The sequence below is a fragment of the Kogia breviceps genome, chromosome 5, assembly GCF_026419965.1.
Source record: "Kogia breviceps isolate mKogBre1 chromosome 5, mKogBre1 haplotype 1, whole genome shotgun sequence".
NCBI lineage: Eukaryota > Metazoa > Chordata > Mammalia > Artiodactyla > Physeteridae > Kogia > Kogia breviceps.
Window position 1 is genome coordinate 54,928,105 of NC_081314.1, and position 16,103 is coordinate 54,944,207.

The window sequence follows — 16,103 nt, forward strand, 5'->3', positions numbered from 1 at the left end:
ATAATCCTATCATTTCCTGCAATTCCTAGGCTCACCGGATTCTGTTCTTACCTAGTTTAACTTCTGCATTTTCAGTCAGCAAGACATTTTGCCCTTTAATATCTCGATGAATCACTTTATGCTGGTGCAGGTGACTCAGCCCCTGGAATGAAGGAGAGTTGAGAAGGGTTAATAAGACTACAAATCCAGATGTAAAAAATTATTTTGGATGTTAATGATCCAAAAAAATTTAAACTCACCCAGAGAGACTTTCATTATTTTATTTATATCTTTCATGTGGTCATAATTCTAAACGGAGCACAATGTTTGTTCTAAACTTCAGGCAATGATCAATATAGTGGTCATTGCAATGCCTGGTACGGTGTTAAATGAAACGCTTGCATATCAGCTTTTATCTCGGGTAACAAGGAACCACACAGGCCATGACACGGTTTCAACATGCACATGTTTCAGCTAACAGTACTGTCAATAGTGAGGACCACCTGTATTTGCCAGTTGGTAACAGTAATATCTACAGAGTTTGTACAGAAATCTGATTTAACTGAAGCCTCCACTTTTTTGTGCAGTTTTTGAATTTAAAAGTTAAAAGTTATTATACAATTTGAATTAAGCACAATAAAATATTACTCAGACCAGCCAAGAAATTTCCCATTGGCTTTAGCCAATGTCTCACACTAAAAAAGGAAAACAGCAACTTCTATTTCCTCTGTTAATGTTCATCACTGTCATTTTTAGTGCTTTATATTTGTGACTTTGTGCTCATTACGTGAAATAATTATTCAGTGACATCTCAACCTGATTGTGTTCCATTTCTCAATGAATTACTCTGATTTTTTTTGTGTGTGTGTGTGGTGTAGGTTCTAAAAACTACAGACTTGTTCTAAGGTGGTCTCATGTTTCTCAGATAAACTGTAACCTAAAAGAATCTAAAAATGGAGTACTGAAGTAAATCATGTTATGCTAACACTTGTTAATTCAAGGTATTGGATACCCAAGTGTTGTTTATTTCTTTATGATTTTCTGTAGTTTTAATTTTTTCTCCACAATAACAAAACCATGGTATGAAAGATGAAGTTGAAACAAAAAGAAAAAAAAAACACCTAGATCTCTGAAACCCCTTTTGTTGAGAAAACTCAGCATGAGAATATGAATGCCCCAAAAGATCCATGTTTGTGTTTAGGAATACCAGTAAACATAAACCATGAGACAGGACAGTTTGAGGCACTAGTTTGGGTCTTATAAAATTACCTTTTTTATCTAGTCGATTTGGCTTGAGGTAGTCATCAAATAGATTAAAATGTATAGTTTTCACAGCACATTACCACTCCATAAACCCTTACAATGGATCTTACTGAAGATCCATTTCCTTCTTTTACCATCAAAGTGGTTGGAAGCAGATACCACAGCACGTAAGTGAGCCAAAGGTTGTATTTAATGAGATCATAAAATGCATGGAGGGTCTTCTCTGAAACTTCTTGTGGCTAGGGACCTTTGGGTGATCAAATGTCCCTTCCAATGAGTCACTATATCTCAAATACCAGTATTATCATTTGGGAGAACATATTGGAAGAAGGAAGAAAATCATGTTTTCACACATTTTAAAACCAGCTATTGAGAGATACTCATGGGGTGAAACATCCTTGCTGCTTTTAGAACCCTGGAGGTCACATGACTGATCCCTAGTAGGGTCACCCAGGAGGGCAGAAAGCCAGAGTGGGCAGAACCAGCCCTGGAGACTCAGTAGATTCTTGGCACCCATGGGGTGGTCTGGATTTCTAAATAATCTGTCATGATTTCCTGAATGAGTAAAATTCTACATCAGAAATCCAAATTAACTTTACATAATGGCACACCAATACTTGGAGATACATGTCAGACCTGAAGGAGTTCAGCAAACATACCTCATTGTTTTTCCCTCAAATTTTGATTTGTGCTCTGAGAAATCTTTTTGCCTACTCCAAACCATGGAGGTATTATCCTATATTTTCTCTTAAGAGCTTTATTTTTTACATCTTTTGTACTTATAACCATAATCCACCTGGAATTAATTTTTAAATATGATATAAAGCAGGCATAAGCTTCATGTTTTTATATGGATATTCAATTGATCAAGCACAATTTACTGATTAAAAGACCCTTTCCCTACGTGTTGCGGCACTGCTTTTGTCATAAATCAGGTGTCCGTATGAAGTGGGTCTGTTCATGGACTCTCCATTCTGTTTCACTGGCCATTGTCTATTCTTGTGACAATACCACTCTGTTTAAATTACTTAGCAGCTTTATAATGAGTCCTAGTAACTGGCAGCATAAATTCTTCAGCTTTGTTCCTCAAAATTGCCTTGGCTATTCTTGGCCTTTTGTATTTCCATACAATGTTTTAAAAATCAGCTTTTCAAGATCGACAAATGTACCTAGAAGGAGTTTGATAGTCGGTTTAATGATACCAAGGATCAGGTTAGGGAGAAATAACATCATTATAATATTGAGCATTCTAATTCATGAAATAGTATACACACCTCTATTTATTAATGTCTTCTTTAATTTGTCTGTAATATTTTGTAGTTTCCAGTGTAGAAATCACTCACGTTTCTGTACATTTAAGTATTTGAATTTTTATGCTAATACAAGTGTTATCATTTTAAAATTTCATTTTCTATTTGGTTTTTTTCCTAATGTGGGTTGAATTAAAGGGATAAACATAATTTTTTAATGCCTTCCTCCCTCCCTCCCTCCTTTCCTTTCTTCCCCAGCACATAATCTGTCTCTCAAAGGCATATCTTGGACACATCATGCAAACTGTTTTACCTTTTGTTCCCTTTTACTAAGAAGGCAGAGTAAATAAATAAATAAATAAATGGCTGCCAAGCAGATCTAGTAAGAATGCTCAGTGGACGTATAATAGCCTCCTTATTAGTAGCAAGAGATAATTAAACTAATCTGAACAAACTAAAATATGACCAGTCACCTCCTTCTCCCTGACGTGAACTCAGCAAATACATGACACTATTGTCTAGATTGTCTGATTGTGGGATTTGTGGGCAAAACTGGGCAAATGGGCGCATTCTTGTCCACTGTCTTGACTGGTTTTAGATATTGCCTCAAAGAATTTTTTTAAGGTAAAATCAATTAAACTAGGTTATATGTACTAAAATGGCTAAATTCACACAAGCCTTAAATTAGTTATAAACTTTCACAAATGGAAAACTCAAATGAGTGATTAAAATATAACTAAACAATCCATTTCCTAAGTGGGACACGATCTCTGTGATCTAACGTCAGATTTCCAATTGGAAACCCCATAGGAAATGAATCCCAGGTTAAGAGAAATCACCCAATTAACCCCCCAAATGAGAGTGCACACGCCTATTCAGAATGGCTCTCACTTCCATTATAGCAGACCACAGCACACTACCATTGCCACCATCACTGTCAGAATAAAGCTCTAAGGAGGTTTCCAACACGTTTACAAATTAGTGGAAGGTCAGTGCAAAGTTCAATACCTCCCAAGGTATCCCGTGTTGTCACTTACTCGTAAGATCTCCCTGCAGATGTACGCGATCCACTCTTCCTTCAACGTGTTACCTTTCGTGTTCTTGATCAGGTCAGTGACAGAGCCAGCACCACAAAACTCCATCACCAACTGGCAAAGGAAGCAAACATGCCATTATTATCATTACACTTCACGGCTTCCAATGAGTTAAGAAAGCATAAGGTGTCCCACATGGCTGCTTTGGAATGCCATTCCTGCAAAGAAAAATTGACCATAAAATGATATATAAAACATAAATTTTTATCTTAATTTTTTTCCCAAAATGAAAGAAAGGAAAGATTATTTTAAATTTTCCAACCTGAAAATTATAGCTGGAAAACTAGGAAACTCTTCATATTCTAAGTATTTGTTTTAAATGAGGGCAGTTAGGTGGTACAGATATAGTTGAGACTATCCCTATGTTTTTATCCAATGGTCAAACTCATCTTTCCTATAAAAGTAGCATCATTCCCCTGTCTGAAAGAGCTGCGGTTGTCTAGGCAATCCCAAGTCAGAACAATTCAAGTGCACACTGTTTATGTTACTGGCTTGTAAGTGGCACTGTAAGCTGTCAGAGTGAGGACTATCTGCTTTTAATTAACTTCAGCAAATATTCCCAGGAGGCTGGACATATCAAATAAATTCAATAAACAATAAGCCCTAATTTAGCACTTTTCATCCCCAAAGCTCCAAGTTCTCTATAAATATAAACTCATTACAGTACTCAGCAACTTTATAAAATAGGCAGAAAATGAACATCTCCCTTAGTTAATGGAGAAGTAGAGACTAGAAGAGGAAAAGCTATCCATTTGCTTTTACATTCATTTTCTAGGTTTAGAGAAACACATCCATTTCCATACATTCTCCCTCTTCTTCAAAAAGTCTGCCACAAAAGTCATCTTTTTGTGACAATTATTTAGAATGACTAGCAATCAATCTCTGATTTGATGCTAGAAACAGAACTAAAATGGGGCCATAATGAAATCACATTGATGGTTTTGGCTTTGTCCAAATGTACATTCCTAACCTCAGCACCATGTCACCAGGTCCTAAAAGATACCCCACCAGGCTGTAAAATCTTTGGGCAGAAATAATGTTCCCTTTTTTTTCTGCATGTCGGGTTGAAACAATAAAAACTCATGAAATGAGTTTCCTGAATGAGTTTCTAATGTCTGTTCTGATTTACCTTCTTATGATTTTACAAAGGGTAATGAAACCCTCCAAGCTTCTCCAGAGTACTGGTGAAGACTGATCAGGAGCTTTTGTAAGGAAATTTGAAAATGCCACAATAGACCTTGTTCCAACCCAGTAAGAGTTGTAAAATTACCATATATGAGAGCCAGGAAGCTATCAAAGACCACGATATCATGTTAGAAAGGACTGAGGAATCAACTTTAAGAGGTCTCACTGGCCAAAGATGGGATAATTTGAGAATCAGTAAGAATAAAAACTGCAATATCTTGAAACACATTAAATATGCTGAACTAAATGCGTTAATAAAGACACCCCTTAAAAAGAATATAATTGGCACTGTTTGAAGAAAATGAAGAACCAACTTCTTATATTAAGACTGGTAGATAAAGGGAAAGAATGAAGAATTTACACTGCCTTTCTTATACAAGTTTTACCACAGTGATTAAATATTAAAAGAGGTAAAACTTCTCTTCACAAAAAACAAATATTCCATCTAATAAGTGAAGAAGACATAATAGAATTAGAATATCATTATTTCACAACCTCTAATAAACTAGTGGATTTAGGCACAGATGATCAATGTCTGCTAACATTTTAAAAAAAGAAAAGAAATAACCAGTTATTATTTGCTTCTTGATTATAATAACACAACATCACCTAAGGAGTAGTCTTGCCAAAACAAAAACTAAACAAAACAAAAACCCAAAACTAAATCTGATCAAGCCTCTACTTCCAGTTACCAATTTACAGGAAATTCAGAGGACTGAGGAACATGTTACATCATGGGGATATAATCAACAAAACCTAGAATAAAAAACTCCACAGGGTAAGTGGCCCATTTGCTTCAACAAATATATATCAAGAAGGATAAAGAGAGATGGAGGGGAAATCTGTAGATTTTAAAACACTTAAAAAGATATACCAACAAATTGCAATGGATGCAACTTATCTGGATACTGATTATTTTTTTAAATGCTGCTAAAATTTTTGAGACAGTCTACAGTCTAGATATTTGTTGACATTAAGGAGATGTGGTTGACATTTTTTAAGTGTGATAATAGTACTGTGGATATGTGAAAAAACGGTCCTATATTTTAGAGAAACATACTGGAGTACTATGGATAAAACGATATGATGATAGTTTCTTCTACAAATAGTGCTGGGTCAACTGGATATCCACATGTGAAAAAATGATGTTGAACCCTTACCTCACACCACATACAAAAAATATCTCAAAATGGATCAAAGACCTAACTATAAGAGCTACAACTGTAAAACTCTTAGGAGAGAACATGGGGTAAATTTCCATGACCTTGGACTTGGCAATGGTTTCTTAACTAAGACAGCAAAAGCACAAACGACAAAAGAAAGAGATAAATTGGATTTCATCAACATTAAAAATTTTGTGCATTGAAGGATACTATCAAGAGAGTGAAATGTCAACCCATAGAATGGGAAAAGTATGTGCAAATCACATATCTAATAAGGGTCTAGTATCCAGATTGCATAAAGAACTCTTACAACTCAACAAAAATATAAACAACACAATTTAAAAACAGGCAAAACACTTGAATAGACATTTCTCTGAAGAATATAGACAAATAGCTAACAATGTTCCACATCAATAGTCGTTAGGAAAACATGAGTCAAAAGCAGAATGAGATACCACTCCACAACTTCTAGGATAACTATAATTTAAAAAAAAAGAAAAGCAGAAAATAATATGCTGGCAAAATGTGGAGAAATTGGAACCCTCCTACATTGCTGGAGGGAATGTAGACTGAGACAAACTGTTTGATGGCTCCTGAATAAGTTACAACATAGAAATACCACATGACCTAGCAATTCCACTTCTAGGTATATACCCCTCAAAATTGAAAACAGGTGTTCAGACAAAAACTTGCATGTGAATGTTCAAAGCAGCACTGTTCACAATAGACAAGAGGTAGAATTAACCAAACTGTCCATCATCAGATGAATAAATAAAATGTGGTATAGCCATACAATAGAGTATTATCAGCTGTGAAAAGGAATGAAGTACTGATGCATGATACAACATTGGATGAATCTTGAAAACATTATGCTAACTGAAATAAGCCAGAGGAAAAAAGCTAAATATTGTATGAATCCATGTATATGAAATATCCAGAATAGGCAAATACACAGAGACAGAAAGCAGATTAGTGGTTTCCAGGCACTAGGTGGAGGGAAGAATGGGAGTTCCAGCTTAATGGGTACAGGGTTTCCTTTTGGGGTGATGAAAAAGTTCTAGAACTAGACAGAGGTGATGTTTGCACAACAATGTGTACTTAATCCCACTTAATTATACACTTTAAAATTATTAAAATGGTAAATTTCAAGCTATGTGTATTTTACCAGAATTTTTTTTTTTTTTAAAGATGATGAGATTTGTTTCAAAATAACAGGAGGGAGGAAGTAGATGGCTGTGTAGATGGGGCAGGATTGACTACTGGTTTGGTGACTGTTGGGGCTAGTTTGGGGCACATGATACTGTTCTGTCTACTTCCGTGTATTTTGGGGATTCTCTATAAATACAAAGTTAAAGAAAATCTCAGTTATGTAAATTGTGGTTTAACAGCAGCAGGATGTACCAAAGAAACATCTTTGGGTAGAAAGAAAAGAACATTTTCTCAAGTGAGCAAAACATGTTTGTGCCCCTTCTCCAAATCCTATCTTGAAAAACACAGCGACCAGACCTCCTACAAGTACATCCATTGCTCCTGTATCAGCTGGAGAAAATGTCCCACCATTGAGCTCTATTAGCCACATAATTATAGTTCCCAGGGAAAGCAGTGGAAGCCCAGTGACTCCAGTCTTTCAAAATTAGATTGGACAAAATACTTTCAGATATTCAGTAGGAAACAATCCTGCTCTAGCCAGGCACTAATGTCAGTGGTTTCTATAATTTGCTTCGCCATTCAACTCCAGCTGAAGGCTGCTAAGTTCTTTTCATCTCACTATGGAACAAAATGATTGTTAAATTATGTAATGGGATTTTTTTAAAAAAGAAAAAGAAAGAAAGAAACCAGCCTTTGCTAGCAATCGGTTCCTGCAGCCTCACAGCAACACTGATAATTACTGCCACCACACAGTGGGGACACTCCCTCACCACAAGTAACCTCATCACATTAATAAACAGAAACAGGGCTCAACATGCCAAGCGCAGCAGTGATAAGTCAATAACTTCACATCTCACAAGCAAGAAATAATGCATCATTAATATTCTTCCTGAAAGAAAATCCTCAAAGAGTTGACACTGGGGCAACAATGCTTGCTAACATTTACTGAGAAGTTACCATGTGCCAGGCACTGGGCTGAGTGATTTGCACTTATTGTTTCATTAATTCTCCTTCTCCTCAATTCTCTTTTCTTTATTTATTTGGAAATGAAGGTTAGTTATGGTCTGCAGCCTTATCCATGGTATATATACTCGTTAAGTAACTAGGGCAGGGTTGAAAGCATCATGCTTTGTCAGGTACTAGCTGTATGAACTTGGGCATGTTCCCTAACTCCGCTGGGCTCAGCACCCCACTACCATCACTATTAAAACAAAATAAAAGCATCAGCCTTCTATGTGTGATGTGAACACTGTGTTTTACAGAATACTGTGTTTTACAGTGTACAGAATGGAAAGCTTCTGGTAGCCAGAAATCTCAAACTCTATTACTTATCCATTCTTTGGTCTGTTTGCATTTATTAAAAAAAAGTTTCCAACTTGAAAGATAGCAATTAATAGCTTCCCAAGGTCCACTTCACTTGGATAGTGAGGAAATGGCTGAAAGAGCACCTATAAAGGGCACGGTGCACATGTGTTTCTAAAACTTCTGTTAGTGAAAGAGTACCAAGGACACATGTCTTTTTTCCAAGCTTGTATCACACAGCAAGAAGACACAGCAGTGCATCCTAAAACTATGGATCTTTTTATTTGGAGGGTTGGAAGACAGTGTAAAAGGTTTAAAGAGAATCTTATATTTGAAATTCTCATTCAATATCACCTACATAACTGGATCAGAAAATGAAAATACACATGCATGTCACTTGGGAAGAAAGGAGGAAGGTTACCTTAAAGTGAGGACAGAACTGTGCTCAGGCACGATGGGGACTGGGCCTGGGCTGGACCTGGAACCTTGTCAAGGTGGAAATATTTAAAAAGCAGCACAGGGTGTAGTGCAACCCAACTGTTAGGGGAAAAGTTGCCTGGATTGTTGAATGTGGGTAGTTATTTCTATCTAAATTAAAATGGTTAATTTTTAAAAACAAAGGGTTCTAACATATTTCACCATTTGCATGGTTGTTTATCACATACTTTTGTCTGACGAGCAGGATGTTTTCTCTTAGAGGTTGTGGGGTAAGGGGGTACTTATTATGCCCTCCTATGCTTTCCCCCTCCTTCAGGACGGTATTTAAGAAAAGGGTCTTTGGGAAATTGGGATTGACATACATATACTACTATGTATAAAAGAGATAACGAATGAGAACCTACTGTATAGCACAGGGAACTCTACTCAGTGCTCTGTGGTGCCCTAAATGGGAAAGGAAATCCAAAAAAATAGGGGATCTATGTTTATGTATATGTGATTCACTTTGCTGCACAATAGAAACCATCACAATATTGTAAAGCAACTATACTCCAAAAAAATTAATTAAATAAAAAAGAAAAGAAAAGAGTCTTTGGCCTCAGCTGATCCCAGAAGGAGTCCCAGGAGCACTACGTGAGTCTTCCCTGAGGTCACCCCCTAACCGGGAGGGGCATGGGTTTGGAATCAGCAGATGTGGTCACTTCTAACTTGCTTTTTCCAACGTGAGTCACCTCTGAAAGAGTTTTAAAAGGTTTATTCGCAGAGCCAGCCTAAGAGGCTTAGGATGATTTCTGGGGTCCCTATAGTATTCACTCACTTGCTAGTTAATTGGTTTTAAGTTCCTATAACAAGAAACAAAGCTTTAGGTATTTTAAAACTGCAGGACTAGCCTAGAATATCTTGACAAGAACATATTCCCCCCAAATGTCACTAGTCAGTCACCCACAAGAAAAATGACTACTAACAGATTCCTTCTCTTTTTTAGTAAAAGGAGGGGTGGGAGACAGGGGTGAGGAAGAGGAGGGAGAGGGAGGATGAAGGTCGACCTAAGATGAAAGAAGTCTGCACCAAGCAATTGCAGGGGCAATCTAAGAAAAGGAGAGGAAAGATAAACTTCCAAGAATTCACAAGTCTGCAAAGGATCAGCCTATTGACCTTGAAGGTCCAGAAACATCAGCAAGGCACAGGATATTTTTATCATGTGTAGCTGGGAATAGCCAAAGATCCCATCTGCATGATTTATGAAGGTGTTAACAAAACCCAAACTCAGTACTTTGTTACAGAATGCTGCTTCATTTGCCAAAGGTAGTTTAAGTTGCACAATATAAAATGTGTGTATGGAAGTACAAAAATGGGTGGGTATACATTTATCATTTCAGTTAACTGATGCAAAGGTAAAGCAAAACTGTGGGGAATTTCAAATTTGGAAAAGCGACCTATACTGGCTTTTGCATTCATTTTTATTCATTTTTAAAAATTTTATTTATTTGTGTATTTTTATTTATTTATTTTTGGCTGCGTTAGGTCCTTGTTGCTGCATGCGGGCTTTCTCTAGTTGCAGTGAGCAGGGGCTACTCTTCTTTGCCGTGCGCAGGCTTCTCATTGCAGTGGCTTCTCTTGTTGCAGAGCACGGGCTCTCGGTGCACGGCTTTCAGTAGTTGTGGCACGCTCAGCAGTTGTGGCTCGCAGGCTCTAAAGTGCAGGCTCAGTATTTGTTGCGCACGGGCTTAGTTGCTCCGCGGCATGTGGGATCTTCCCAGGCCAGGGATGGAACCCATGTCCCTTGCACTGGCAGGCGGATTCTTAACCACTGTGCCCCTGGGGAAGTCCCTTGCATTCATTTTTAAACTAGCATGTATTTGGGGAAACAAAAACTCCTTTGGCTTCTGAATTATATTCGTGGACTTGAAAACAGAATGCTTATAAACACTAAGTCTTCCAAACATAAAAAGATGAGGCCCAAGGATGTGAAGTCTCAGGTTTTGTCAATAAAGTTTCTGGATATGAACAACTTTATATGTTGAGAATAACAATCACAGTTTGAATCTACTAAGCCAGTTGGTATTTTTAGCAACAAGAAGCCTGCTCAAAGGACAGCTAGAAATACTCAGTAGTCGCCCATGTCTAAGGAGAGGGCCATCTTAGAGTCAGCATGACAGCATTCAAAGAAAGAGAAGTTAGCTGCATCTTGGATTTGGTACCTAGTGCTCCAATTTCTCAGTATGCATGCAAGATCTTCTGGAGGGTATTTCCTGTTAGGGGTAAATCATCACATGTCCACTTGAGTCATAGACTCAATCATAGAAACTAACCTTAAAGGCTACTTTTAGAAGAATTTGGGGTGGGGATAGGGGAGCAACTTTTCAGGAAAGTTAAAAATAGGAAAAGTAAAAGCAACACTGGCTTTAGAGGACTTAGGACTAAGAAACTTGGTAGTTGAGAATTTTGAGAAGTGCAACACAAACAGGAATATTGACTTTGGCTCAAAATTAATCTAGAATAGGAACCAGAGGGTTGTAGAGACCATTAGCAGAGTAACTGTAAGCATATATAAAGTCTTCCTTTTGCTAAGGTGAAAAGCAGTTTAAGCACAGTTCAAATGAAATTCACTGGGATAAAAGAAATCATTTTCACATTTTTGTCACAGAATCACCCATTAATTCATAAAAATGACTCCATTAAAGCTGAACTCAAGCCCAGTTGCAAAGTATTAAATCAGGTGTAGCTTTAGCTCTGTGTTTGTATGTAAGCAACTTACATTGTCTCTACGGTCATGCAATGGGGCAGCTCCAAGACTGGGAAACTGTTTACAATCCCTCCTCCTACTATTTCAGGCACACTTCCATATTCACCAAATTCAGTCTTTACAAATTTCTATTCACAAATAGTAAGATGCAATCACCTCAGACAAGTGACCTAGGCTGTATATATGAAGGAAGAGAATTCTTTAGTAATAAAATTATCAAACACTAATTAACCCCCTCTGCCCTATGAAAGCCTCATTCCTGATGCATAGAACTAAGAAAAGAGTAAATTTCAATGAACTGTTCAGGAGACTCAGCTACGGGTGGTTGGATTTTTAATGGTACTATCCGCAGCACTTTACATTTCAATCTTAAGACAATCAAAAATGTTAGTAGGCATGCTTTTTGCCAAACCAAGATGCTACAGGAATGTAAATCCAAACTCTAAGAAACTTGGATTTCGGGGGCTGTGGCCAACATCACTGCAGATTCTAGAAAGGATCCACCATTGGTGATTGAAAGATATCTTGGTTCATCCCAGTATCTCATTCCCAGATGATCTTACATGGGGCGTGAACAAGCAATGTCAGTGCATGAAGTGGAGCGTGCATGGAACACAGAAGGCAGTGACGGGCCTCTTGTGCAACTGAAGTGGGCACGTGCCCTCTAGACAGCCGAGCTACTGCTCTAACGTGCTGCTGATATTCAGGACTTCAGGCCCAAGAGTTCCAGATCACCTGATTTTTCAAAACCTTTCAAGGAATCCAGACTTTTGTGTGGAACTGCTATATTTTTTTTCTAACGTTGGCATCATTAAAGCACCACCACCTTATGTGGGCCAAACTAAACCCATTTACCTGGGCAGCAATTAGTCTCCGGGTCGCCAATTTGAAAACTCAGACCTCGTCCTAAGTTATCGTTTTTATAATAAAGAAACCAATGACAGTGATGCTGCCTCTGCTCAAGGTGAGACTCCAGGTCTCTGGACTCCAGGCCAGGTCTCAGCCAGCTGCTAGCATGTTTCCCCTAAATGTACACAATATAATTTCTTAACGCTTAACTCTGCGAGTCTTCAAGGATACAGTCTAATAAATGGCTTATTGAGTCATCTCAGTATAATAATCTGCTATGTCACTTGACCAACCTACATTTTGGAAGCTAATCAGAAATGTTTTTCCTTTTATAAGATAGTCTAGCCCCGTGATCGTTGAGGTGGTATCAAAAAAATGTAGCAAAATATGTGTGATTTCGCTTTCTAACTTTAGGAAATAAACCCATTTAATAGACAGGCCTTCTCACTCCCGGTATCTGAATGGCATGCAGCAAAGTGGAGAGCCTCTCTTTGCCGAGATGCAGCAGAATGAGATGGCCATGTTGTGTGTCAGGGTTCGCCTTGTTTCTGAGAGATCGGAATCTTTATTGAAAGAGCTCCCTTTTTTGATTTCCGGATCAGGCCCTGAGCAGTTGATAAGGGAGAATTACTTGGCCATTATCAGAAGTAGTTGTATTTCCACAAAGAGCTGGTACTAAACAACAGTTTATCTCTACGACAAGACTGATAGAATTCACACAGATTACAATTCAATCAGACACCTGAAACAGCACATATATTGGTTGGTGGCCTATGTGCAAACCTCTGTCCTCCAGCCACAGCAAAAGAAATACCTGGGGAATAGTTCCTGTCACCTGAAAACTGGGAAGAAATGTTAGCGAGTGCTGCTCTTGGTTGCTACAGGCTCTGTCTCTATACAATCCATAATAATATTTTTATATAAATGTAATCCTAACAGAATGCCATTAGCCCAAAGAGTCAACTATCTGTGACCTTTGCAATTATTTGCTAAAACACTCCCCTAAAGGTTTGATGTACTTTTCAAAGTATATTTCTTAGACTTGAGGAATACTGTCTTCGTAGCAGCTAGCAGGTCTTGCTGTCCTCTTTGAAAGCTGGGGAAACTGACAAATGAAGATGGAAGGTGAACTCAAAATAAATTTGTGTAAACGCAAAGCTTCAGTCCTATTTGGAACACCAACTTCTGAAACTATTTTTCACAACAAAAAGGAGAAGAATGTAGGGTTCAGGGGCTTGATTCTAGCACGAGGCAGCTTGGGGTTAGCTAATACACTGGCTTCATCACTCAGTAGTTGTGAATCCTTAAGCAAACTTCTTAACTGCTCTGAGGCTAATTTCCTCATCTGCAAAGTGGGGATAATGAGAATAGCTAATTTGTAGAGGAATTGTCAAGATTTAATGAAATAATATGACAATGCAAACAAATACAGTACAGGCACATGGTAAGTAGGTGATAAATTCAGACACATGGTAAGTAAGTGATAAATATTACTTGCCATTGTTATTAACACAGAACGGCCCAAATTTAGTGAGTCAGAGGCCTTGGAACAAGTACACACTATTATATTCTATAACCAAGTTCCCATCAATACTGTGATCTAGTGTTAATTTACCAACTATTATGTTTCTGTTCTGCCTTTAATTTTCTAAGTTCCTCCTTAGTTTGCCATCAAATAGAAGAAGAACAACTAGAAAAAGAAATGATGCTCTTGTACCCATGTCATAGCTTTGTATTGTTATCCCCAGTGACATAGAAGCTGATGGACCATTTCTAGTGCGGACAGTCAGAAGAGTCCTCTGCATGGGCACAAATCTGACAAAAGGGAGCCTCTCTGTCTACCAAGCAGAATGTGGGGCATATAATTGCTGCATTTTGCCACCAGCATTTGATTGCAGGTGGGGAAAATGGAATGTGAAGGCAGAGTTCCTCCCCACATGGCACAGGTTTGGAAGTGATCACTCCTTGTAGACGCCCCTTTGTGAACTTCAGGAAGGGGATCAGCTTGCTGAAACAGTCTCCTCATTGGCCTTCCTGCTCCTCCTCTGGCCCCCATCTGGTCTAGTCTCAACCCAGCAACCAGAGGGACCCCTTCACTCTATGGGTCAGATTCCATCCCTTCATCTTCAAAACCCTCCAGTGGCCCCCCAGCTCACTCAGAATAAAAGCTGACATCCTGCCAATGTCCTGTAAGGCCCTGCCTGATCTGGCCCCAGGTCTCATTCCCACACCTTCCAGTCACACTGGCCTCATTGTTATTCCTGGAAAACACTGGGCCTGGAATGCCCTTCCTCGAGTTATCTACACTGGGGCTTCCCCTGGCCACTGCAGCACCTACCTGCAATCTTCATTAGTCTTTCCCTGCTCTTCCAGGCGTTTATGCTCTTCCAGCATGCTGAGTAGCTTTCTGACTTATTACGTTTATTGTTTGTGGTCTGTAGCAAGAATGTAAGCTGCATGCAAGTAGGGGCTTTTATCACTTTTGTTCATTGATATATCATAAGTGTCCGTAAGAGTGCCTTGCGTCTAGCAAGTGCTTGATATGTATTTGTTGGGTGAATGAATGAATGGATGAATAAATGAACACATACTCATGCAGGCTCCTAGCTCCCAGCAACCACAGCCATCTCCATGGGAAGAGCAACTGGCCAGGGTGCGAAATGGTGGGCAGTGACTTGTTTCCAGAGCATAAAACCTCCTGTTTGTGCCGTGCAGATGCAAACAAGCTTGCTTCTTTCTTCCAATGGCAGTCTGAAAATGGACTGCAGATTTCGCTCATTAAAAAAGAAAAAAAAAAAAAAAAGGGCTTCCCTGGTGGTGCAGTGGTTGAGAGTCTGCCTGCCGATGCAGAGGACACGGGTTCGTGTCCCGGTCTGGGAAGATCCCACATGCCGAGAAGCGGCTAGGCCCGTGAGCCATGGCCGCTGAGCCTGCGTGTCCGGAGCCAGTGCTCCGCAACGGGAGAGGCCACAGCAGTGAGAGGCCCGCGTACCGCAAAAATAAATAAATAAATAAAAATTAAAACCCCAAAAACTTCCAGTGCCTTTCACAGAAGTGGCCAAGCTAAACTGTCACATTTCAAGACATCTGCATTCTTGTCCTGTGTCCATCCATTACTGAGCTCGGAGGCTCTGAGAAAGACAATTAGTTTAACTGGGATCCAGTAAAATAAATGACAACTAATTTTCTTTCCAGCTTAAAAAAAATCTCAGCATTAGGAAAAAGGTGAAAACAAGTCGAGCCCTGCTTGACCACTCCTCTCCTTCCTCAACCAATGATTTGGGTATATATATATATATCCAAATTTTGATAGTTCAGCCTAATAAGAAAACTATCCTGTCTGGCCCATCTCACAAAAGGAATGATATTAATAGTTACGTGTGACTCATCTGGAAATAGTTGTACTACCTCAAGTGATAAGCCAGAGGTGATTCCAAAGCTGTATTAATGCTTTCTTCTAATCTGGAGCCATAGCTCTGACCAAACCAAAAAATGCTTCTGCAGACAGTATCAAAATAGCTATCATTCTCCTCTTGTCATCTGCTGCAGCTTGAAGCAAGGCAGGGGTCATTGTTAAAATGTTAGATTCCTGGCAGTATAAAAGTCCTTTGGGAACACAGAGATATTTAAACTTGTGCCATCTCATCATATCCTGCTGAACGTGCAGGCCACAGGGAAACTGAAC

At 38.8% G+C, this 16,103-nt stretch overlaps 1 protein-coding gene across 13 annotated transcripts in view; it reads right to left on the bottom strand.

Annotated features, from left to right (window-relative positions):
• TNIK (TRAF2 and NCK interacting kinase) overlaps positions 1-16,103 on the bottom strand; it is a 412,179-nt gene that overhangs the window by 131,287 nt on the left and 264,789 nt on the right. For all 13 annotated transcript variants that reach the window (XM_059065360.2, XM_059065365.2, XM_067034013.1 and 10 more), the window contains exons 5-6: positions 3,530-3,640; positions 52-142 (exon numbers count right to left, since the gene is read on the bottom strand). In XM_059065360.2, coding sequence (XP_058921343.1) covers positions 52-142; positions 3,530-3,640 — 202 coding nt within the window. The remainder of the gene's footprint in view (positions 1-51; positions 143-3,529; positions 3,641-16,103) is intronic.